This window comes from Pundamilia nyererei, unplaced genomic scaffold (assembly GCF_000239375.1).
Source record: "Pundamilia nyererei isolate P.nyererei 1_Seehausen unplaced genomic scaffold, PunNye1.0 scaffold00444, whole genome shotgun sequence".
In the NCBI taxonomy this organism is placed as follows: domain Eukaryota; kingdom Metazoa; phylum Chordata; class Actinopteri; order Cichliformes; family Cichlidae; genus Pundamilia; species Pundamilia nyererei.
The window spans coordinates 41,593-50,592 of NW_005187845.1; the positions used below are offsets into that span (position 1 = coordinate 41,593).

The 9,000-nt window shown below is 39.8% G+C and overlaps 1 protein-coding gene across 1 annotated transcript; it reads right to left on the reverse strand.

Moving 5' to 3' along the window:
- Window positions 1-358: 358 nt before the first annotated feature.
- LOC102211005 (ribonuclease inhibitor-like) lies at window positions 359-8,167 on the reverse strand. Its single transcript, XM_005753624.2, has 8 exons — window positions 8,022-8,167; window positions 6,989-7,162; window positions 4,641-4,814; window positions 3,476-3,649; window positions 3,052-3,225; window positions 1,968-2,141; window positions 1,715-1,890; window positions 359-1,579 (listed from the first exon to the last, which is right to left on the reverse strand). Exons 1-7 carry the CDS (start codon window positions 8,165-8,167, stop codon window positions 1,728-1,730), a joined length of 1,179 nt encoding a protein of 392 aa, XP_005753681.1. The 3' UTR covers window positions 359-1,579; window positions 1,715-1,727.
- Window positions 8,168-9,000: the final 833 nt, after the last annotated feature.

Sequence of the window (9,000 nt, forward strand, 5' to 3'; positions counted from 1 at the left end):
CCCCAGGGCAGCTGTGGCTACAATGTAGCTTGCCATCGCCAGTGTGTGAATGGGTGAATGACTGAATGTAGTGTGAAGCGCTTTGGGGTCCTTAGGGACTAGAAAAGCGCTATACAAATGCAGGCCATTTACCATTTTACTTTGCAGTTATTTATTTATAAAAAATGTTTGGAATCATGTATGATTTTCATTCCACTTCTCACCTGTACACCACTTTGTATTGGTCTTTCACATTGAATTCCAATAAAATTGATTCATCTTTGTGGCTGTAATGTGACAAAATGTGGAAAAGTTCAAGGTGGCCGAATACTTTTAACATCCATGTAGACGCTAAAAATGACACCCACCCACCACTTTAATCACACTCTAGATCTTGTTTTAACATATGGCATAGAAAATGAACATTTAAGAATTTTTCTTGAAAACCCTCTCTTGTCTAGTAATTTCCAGATAACATTTAAATTGCCTTGGTAAATCATGCACTTGATGGTGACCTGTGTAATCGGCTTGAAGTTGTTCTGCATTGTTGTTAACAACATTACCACTGAATTCCTGATGAAAGCTCTTAGGGTCCTGTTGATGTTGTATAGTTCTACGCATTCCACTATCGATCTGCATGGTGTTGAGTTTTCCACTCCGGTGTTTCTGCTAATTTCTATCTCTGCCTTTATTGAGCCATATGCCTGTTCATCTTAGCCACTATGATGCCCGACAGGAGCTTCCATGTGGTACTGAAAATCTGAGGCAGGTTATTGGCTGGTAGTTGGATTGGACAGATCCCTTCTGAGGACCCTTGGGGATCAGGACTGCCCACTGTTCGATTAGCTTTTATGGTTGCGTTTAACCATTAGCAGCTACTCTGTGTTGGATGTCTACAACTGTGATGTTACTGGATCCTGTTCAGGGACCTTGCTGTAATCTTCTCCCAGCTCTACTAGCCACAGGTTGCATCCTTCTCCCATTAGGTCTTCCAGTATTGTTCTGTCTCCAGCCTTGGTGGGGCTTTTCTCATATTGTTCATCTGACACTGAGAGTACACCTTGGATGGTTCAGTGGAGAACATCTTGTTTGTTATAATGGCTTCTATCTCTCTGGTTTACCATTTCAAGTGAATGAGTCTTTGCTTGGCAGTTTCTAAGGCCTCAGGTATTGGCAGCTTGCTGTACCTAGCATTCCTTTTTACATCACATCTTTGTGCAGCTCTGATAGTTGGCTAACTGCCCTCCATGCTACATTGATCTTGGCCTCTAGTTTCATTCTCCATTAAAAGTACTGCTTTTTATCTTGTAGCCAAGCATAGTAGTGATCCCTGCCAACAAGGTGTAGGGTGTAGTTGGTCACGGTAGGGATTTCCCATAATGGTGCATTCACATCTTCTTATAGACCTTACGACTGTAGTTCACTGAATCAAATGAAAGCCTTTATATAAATTTAAATAAAGACATCAAATGACTATCTAAGGGAAGGAAGACAAAATAAAATAATAAGTAATTCTAGGATGTTTGAATATGAACTCAGGGTGGTGATAGGCAGCTTAATGAAGGATGTCTCCTCCTCCATACTCCAGGTTCATGTAAACCTGCATGGATCAAAACAACAAATTACTTTTGGGTCAACTCAGAAATTATTCAAAATAAACATTTGACAAACGACTTTCTGTTGGTGGCTAGTTTTGAAATCTGTCCAAAATAGGCAAGTCTATTACTTTACTGACCTGACCAGAGTCTTTAATGAAGTGCCTTCAGAGACCAAAACATCAGCTTCAGTTCTTCATCAGTTTTCTTTAACTTGTTCAAACTCAGGTCAAGCACTCTTAGGGGACATTGGGTCGAGTTAAGAGCTAAGGACAGATAATCGCAGCCTTTATCTGTAATCTGACAGTCCTTTATCCTGTAGAAGGAAAGATTTTTATTTAACAGTGACTGCTGTTTTTTATAGTCTCCACATAGGGAAAATAGATATTATACCTTAGAGTCTTAAGTCTAAAGTTTTGAGTCGACAATCCAATCGACAGAAGCTTTACTCCTGAATCTTGTAGTTTGTTGTGACTCAGGTCTAGCTCTCTCAGATAGGTGGGATTCGACTTTAGAGCTGAAGCCAAAGAAGCACAGCCATTTTCCATAATCAGACAGTCCTTCAGCCTATGGAAATATAAAAAAAAATATACAATAAAGCGCAGTTCACCTTTCATGCCCTCACTCTTTCGCGGATTTTTTGTGCAATTTTGCATACTTTTTTTTTTAAACAGCGCATTGTGTTCTGCGACGTGATAGGCTGTAGATCACTGTCAATCAATCTCATTCCGCGTCTCCTGTACAATACAGAATGCGTTATGCTTGTCAAAGTTACATAAATCTTTGATCGCTACTGAAGTACCGTACTATATATTTGTAGGTTTTCTCTCCAACAAACACAACAATGCCGACGAAACATTGTGCACCATCAAAGGCACCTGTGGTAGCACCCAAAAGGCAGAGGAAGATGATAACCATCGAACAAAAAGTAGGACTTCTGGACATGTTAAGGGAAGGTAGAAGTTACCGTATTTTTCAGACTATAAGGCACAGTGGAGTATAAGACGAAACAAAAACAGTCAGAGAAGTCAAACTTTACTCAATTCATTCTTCTTGCTTCCTCTACTTCCCTACCATTGATTCATTAATATTGAATTCTCTCTCAGCTACACTCTTCCCATGTTCTGGAAATGAAAACAGGGATTGAGCTTTTGTTTAATTCCATAATACTGGACCTATTCTTCTACGAAGGTTTGAACTTTGAGAATGTTTAAACAAGAGAGAAAAGTGTGAAAATGGTCATGCCTGTCTGAGAAATGTGTAGGGATTTTACAGCATTACAGCATCTATAATAATTGTAAGAAATAAAGCTGACTACTTTGCAGGCTATTTTTAGAATGTAACTCCCGGGATAAATGAGGGACCATTGTAATGGATTGCGCAGCAGTAAGTGATATATGTGTGTGTGTGTGTGTGTGTGTGTAATAATTATTCCTGGGATTCAGACTCTGCAAAAGGAGAAATTTGATTTTTTTACCTTAAAGTCGTCAGGCTACAATTTCGATTCTCCAGCCCAGCAGACAGAAGTTTTACTCCTGAGTCATGCAATTTGTTGTGGCTCAAGTCTAGCTCTGTCAGACAGGAAGAGACTGACTTCAGAACTGAGCCCAGAAATGTACAGCAGCTTCCTGGTAGTTCACAGTGAGTAAGTCTGAAATTACAGTACATTTATTTACAATTCAGTCACAAAATTTTGCTCGTCATGTAATGTTACTGGCAGTAGTCCTGACTTTTTTAATTGTCTGGTGAGTCTGAGAATAGACAAGTCACTGCAGAACAATTTGAAGAATTATTATTAATTCTTTACATTTAGAATTATTGAATAAAGGTTACTATAAAGGAAATTAAATCTAGATTACTTTGGATGAGATTATAGATATGTGACACTGTCAAACACAGACCTCAAGGTTTCCAGTCTACATTTTGGACTTTCTAGTCCAGCTGAAAGCTGCTCCACTCCTGATTCCTGTAGCTCGTTTTGACTCAGGTCCAACTCTTTCAGACAGCACAAATTGTACTTCAGAGCTGAACCTAAATGAACACAGCTGATCTCTGACAAACTGCAGGACCTTAGTCTGAGTTTATAAAAGAAAAAAAAGGAAAAAATATCAAAAACACAACAACAAATTTTTCTAAGTAAATATTTTTCAAAAAGGTTCTTTTGACATGAAATCTCACCAGATATCGATAACAACGCATCCAATTCACACATGAAAACATACCAAAACTGAAAATCTTAGAAATATGGTATCTAACTAGAGTCTTACTCTGGATGGCATTATCTGTGCCTCCAGTAATGCTATGAGGAACCTTGGATTCATTTTTGACCAGGATATGTCCTTCAACGCACATACTAAACAAATATTTAGGACTGCTTTCTTAACAGGCCCCTTATTTTATCTTAATGACCTTATATTACCATATCAACCTATTAGAGCACTCCGCTCTCACACTGCAGGCTTACTTGTTGTTCATAAAGTATTTAAAAGTAGAATGGGAGGCAGAGCCTTCAGTTTTCAGGCCCCTCTTCTGTGGAACCAGCTTCCAGTTTGGATTCAGGAGACAGACACTATCTCTACTTTTAAGATTAGGCTTCAAAATTTCCTTTGTTTTCCTTTTGCTAAAGCATATAGTTAGAGCTGGATCAGGTGACCCTGAATCCTCCATTAGTTATGCTGCAATAGGTGTAGGCTGCTGGAGGATTTCCATGCTACACTGGGTGTTTCTTCTGGACTCACCCTTGCATGTGTTTATTATTATTTGTTTGTTTATTTATTTATGTTAAGGTTAAATCTTGCTTTTTTCCACCTTTCTTCTTGTTTGATGCTTTTGGGCAATTTGAAGAAACTGTGAATAATACTTTACATTTTAAAGCCAACCAGCTATTGTCAACTAATACATTCATATGATAGAGTCTTCCAAAAAGACACAAACTTTTGCCAGCATGTGCATCAAATTCCAGGCTTTTGGTTTTGGGTATACAGTACCTCTTAATTACCATTTTAGAAATCAAATAAAATTATTTCATGCATATCATTAAAAAAATATCTAAATATTGTTTCAGACCTCAAAGTCTCTAGTCTCCAGTCAGGACTCTGTAATCCAGCAGAAAGTCCTGCCACTCCTACATCATACAGGTTGTTTCTGCTCAGGTCCAGTTCTCTCAGGTGGGAGGGGTTAGACTTCAGCGCTGAGACCAGAGAATCACAACTGATCTCTGTTAGTCCACAGTTAGCAAGTCTGTTGTTACAGAATAATACCAAGCAGAAAAGGTTAACATTATTATCATGTAAAATTACTCAAATATGCTTCACTGATCAGTAATAGAAGTTGATCTATATATTGTAAGAAATGTACAACAAACAAATTGAGGACTTTTTTTGTATATTTGCCTGCACAATTTCAAGAAGAATACTACTCACAGCACAAAAAGTAATGTACTTTCAAACCAAAACTAGAAACTATTAAAAGTAATTTGAAGTGCATCCAGAAAATATTCACAGGGCTTTAGTTTTTCCAGCAGTGCAGTCGGTTTTGGGGGCATTGCCAGGAGAGGATGGTAGACAGCTGGTAACCTTGGTTTAATCATGCCTGCCCTATTTAAGCAGTACGTCGGGACTCAAATGAGTGGAGAGTTGGAGGAGAGAACCAGCAGCAGCAATGACAGCAACAATGTGCTGGTGGTGGCAACATCACCTGGCAGCCACCCACACAGTGGTTGCTGCGGCTGTTGCCCTTGCCGGTGGGAGTGGGCCCAGGTAGCAGCTCTCAGCTTCCCTGTGACACCGAGGATATCATTTGAGTAAGTGTACTGAGCAAGGATGATCAAGGGAGGTCAAGAGCTAGTAACCATTGTTCAATCATGCCTTCCCTGTTTAAGCAGCACGCCAAGACTCAGAAGTAGAGTGTGGGAGGAGACGAGCAGCAGCAGCAATGACAGCAACAACAACGTGCCGGTTGTGGAAACATCATGTTTTCGATATTTCTGTGGTTTTTCTGCAGCAATGGCTACATTGCTGCTGGATTAATCAATTAACCTATCCCCACAAGCTGCATGTCTTTGGACGGTGGGAGGAAGCCGGAGTACCCGGAGAGAACCCACGCAAACACGGGAAGAACATGCAAACTCCACACAGAAAGACCCCGGCCTGATGGTGGAATTGAACTCAGGACCTTCTTGCTGTGCGGCAACAGTGCTAACCACCGTGCCACCGTGCTGCCCTGTATACAGTTTATTTATTTTATTTTATTTTATTTACACAATAAAAAATAAATAAACTGTATACAGTTTATTTATTTTTTATTGTGTAAATTAAATTTTTGTAAAACTAAGGTTCCATGTGTCACTGTTGAAGTGGGGCATTAATCAGTGTGATGCCACTTGTAAACATGTTGCATGTGTGGGGTTTCCCAGCCAGAGCTGCATGGACTCCACACTGGTGAGGCACACTTTCTGTAGCTCCTCTCCCTGTACTAAATTGTACATTTAGATTTGTTGTATTTTTCTTTGCTAAGTATTAGTTCTTATGGCTAAAAGCTCCCAAAGTGTTTTTGATTGCTTTGAACGAGACAAATAGTAATTGGAACTTCATTTTATCTGTTACACCATCCGTTTATGTGCTAAACAGGGATGAGGAGAGGCCTGCTGTTGCTGTGTGACACTGATTTTGCTGCTGCACTTTGTCTTGTAAAGTAAATGTATAGGTTTTGTTTTATGTGTATAATGAGTTCATGACCTGAGGCTGCACACTGAATAGTATTTTCAGCCATGTTGAGAAAAGTTAAAGTTGTTTGAATATGTATTGTGTAATTGATCCATCTTAGTGGGGATTTAAATATTACAAGTTATTATTAGTGGCTTCATATTTGTCTCTGTTTTACCCCACTATAACATTTGATTTTAAAGTGGCTGTTGGGAGAATCCACACCGTTGTTTTGATAGATTGTATTTTCTTTTATATATTGTAAGCAGAGCTGCATGGACTCCACACTGGGATGAGGAGAGGCCTGCTGTTGCTGAGTGACACTGATTTTGCTGCTGCACTTTGTCTTTTAGAAATAAATCCAGTTTCCAGCCAGTCTGTGTCTGTCGTCACAACGCAGTCAACCATTTGAAATCTGCTACACCAAGCTTGTAACATTATACCCAAGAGGGCCTGAGGCTGTAATTGCTGCCAAAGGTGCTTCAACAAAGTATATAGAATTTTGAGGTGAAAAAATGAATTTAATCACTTTTGGAATGTAAGATGACAAAATGTGCAAGTGAAGCACTGTGAATACTTTCTGGATACACTATGTTTTAAACTTGAAAGTCGTAAACACAGGTTTCCACACAGCCCCAAATCACCACTAAAAAGTTATTTGTGACTAAAAGTTGTGATTTATGAGGTTCAAAAGGCAAAAATTAAACTAACACCAGTGTTTTAAGTCGACAGTTTGGACTCTCCAGTCCAGTAGACAGCTGCTTCAGTCTTGAATCCTGCAGTTTACTTCCTGTCAGGTCAAGCTCCGTCAGGTGGGAGGGGTCAGACTTCAGGGCAGAGGCCACAACTTTGTAGTGAGTCTCTGACAGCCAACATTCAGAAAGTCTGAGATTGAAGAAACAATGGAAGTCAGGGATTTATCCTAAATACTAAGGACAGAAAACAAAAATGGCAATCACTGTAAATGGAAAGTTAAAAACTGTGGAGCACTCATAGCTGTTGAGTCATATTTATCTCATGGAAGACCAAAGTGAGTGCATGTCAACGGACACCTACCTACCCACTGTGGCCTCTCACGGTCATGTTTGTTAGTACATTAATAATAAAAAATACACATTATAAAGGATAAGTGGAAGAGAATGAATGGATGGAACATCATAAAGGTAATTGAGCTATAGAAGAATAAATACGTTATCCCACAATGAACAGCAATTAAAGGTACAGTACCACAAGTGGCTGGTAAGGGCCTTATACTACAATAGAATAGAATAGAATAGAATAGCCAACTTATTATCATTTAGTGCATACACCGGTTACTGCAGGTTAGAACGAAATTTCAGTGCATTTATGTGCAATTAATAGCATGCACAGCAACTATGAAATCGTGATGAAAAACAAAGAAGAGCAAATAAGTTATGAAATAACGAAGTTTGTTAAAAATCAGTCAAAGGAAAGCAGACATTGTGAAGGATTTGTCTTGGGACACATGAGGCTGAGATAATCTTTTTACTGTCATATGCTAAAAATACAATAAGTATTATATGCTGTCCCTTTCAGTGAAAATAAAGCAATCTAACCATTCACACAGACAGACACCATGTCCAGCTGGTTAGCCACAGGATCTCTGGTCGTCATTCTCAACCACCTTTGGGGATGTATCCCATTTTGAACTCAGAACTTGCCAAGCAAAGACTTCAAAGACCAAGTAAAGACTAAGGCCTCAGGTATGGGAAGCTTGCTATACTTCTTAGGCATCCCTGTCTTCATCACACCTTTCTGCAGCACTAGTAGTTGGCTAACTTCCCTTTGTGTTGCCTTTATCTTGGCCTCTAGTCTCTTACTCCATGGAGGGTACCGCTCGTTGTGGCTGTTGATCTTGTAGCCAAGCATCTCAGTGATCACTGCTGCCGTGGTGTAGATTAACTGGTTGGTTTTGGTGATGGTCGCTGTAGGATTTTTTTGTAGACCTTCAAAGGACACTTCCTACAGTCTTGGTAATCAGCCATGGAGGGCCCAGGTTTCCAGCTTAGTTATAATCCTGCTCTCACACTCAACACCTTCAATGCCCAGATGTTCTTGGGACTTGGTACCCAATCTCAGAGGGTGGGGATAATGACATCGCCCCGCTTACTTGACATCCTGGCTCCCCCTTGCCAGGTGTTAAAGATTCCATGGGTCCCACATACTCTTCATGTTATATCTTCCTATTCTCATTCCTTGACCCCTTTATGCTTACTTGTTCCAGTAGCCAGGACACCAGGACACCTGACATGTAACTTGTTAACCCAGACAATATCCAAGCCTGGCTTCAGTTATATATATCTCACACATATCCGAGATAGGCATGGGAATTAGAGGGGCCTAGCCTGGGGACCCTTACTGGATACATATGCTCTAGTCAACAGTGCGACCCCCACTGCTTTATTTAATTATTTTTCTTAATCAGAATCAGAAAAAGAATACTTTATTTATCCCAAAGGATTTTAAAGGTTACAGCAGGCAGCTCGCTAATGGCGCATGCACACTTACAAAGGAACCTTCTGACCAAGCTTTACTCAAACATCACATTGGGAAGACATGTCAGAGAGGTAAGCTAATAGGAAAAAACAACAAAAATACATAACATGAGGTCAGAAGAGAAGAAAAAAAACTCCACTAAGACTGAGCTCCTAATGGGAGAACAGTTTGAGAACAGAAATGGTGCGTTGGTGGTTCTTTGTGTC

Bases quoted from the DNA above. Each gene is read 5' to 3' on its own strand.
- LOC102211005 (XM_005753624.2), bottom strand. From the start codon at position 8,167: ATGCTTGGCTACAAGATCAACAGCCACAACGAGCGGTACCCTCCATGG. The intron at 4,815-6,988 runs GTTAGTTTAATT...CTGTAACAACAG, and splicing joins TGTCGACTTAAAACACTGGT to ACTTGCTAACTGTGGACTAA. The intron at 1,891-1,967 runs GTATAATATCTA...TTCCTTCTACAG, and splicing joins TTTAGACTTAAGACTCTAAG to GATAAAGGACTGTCAGATTA.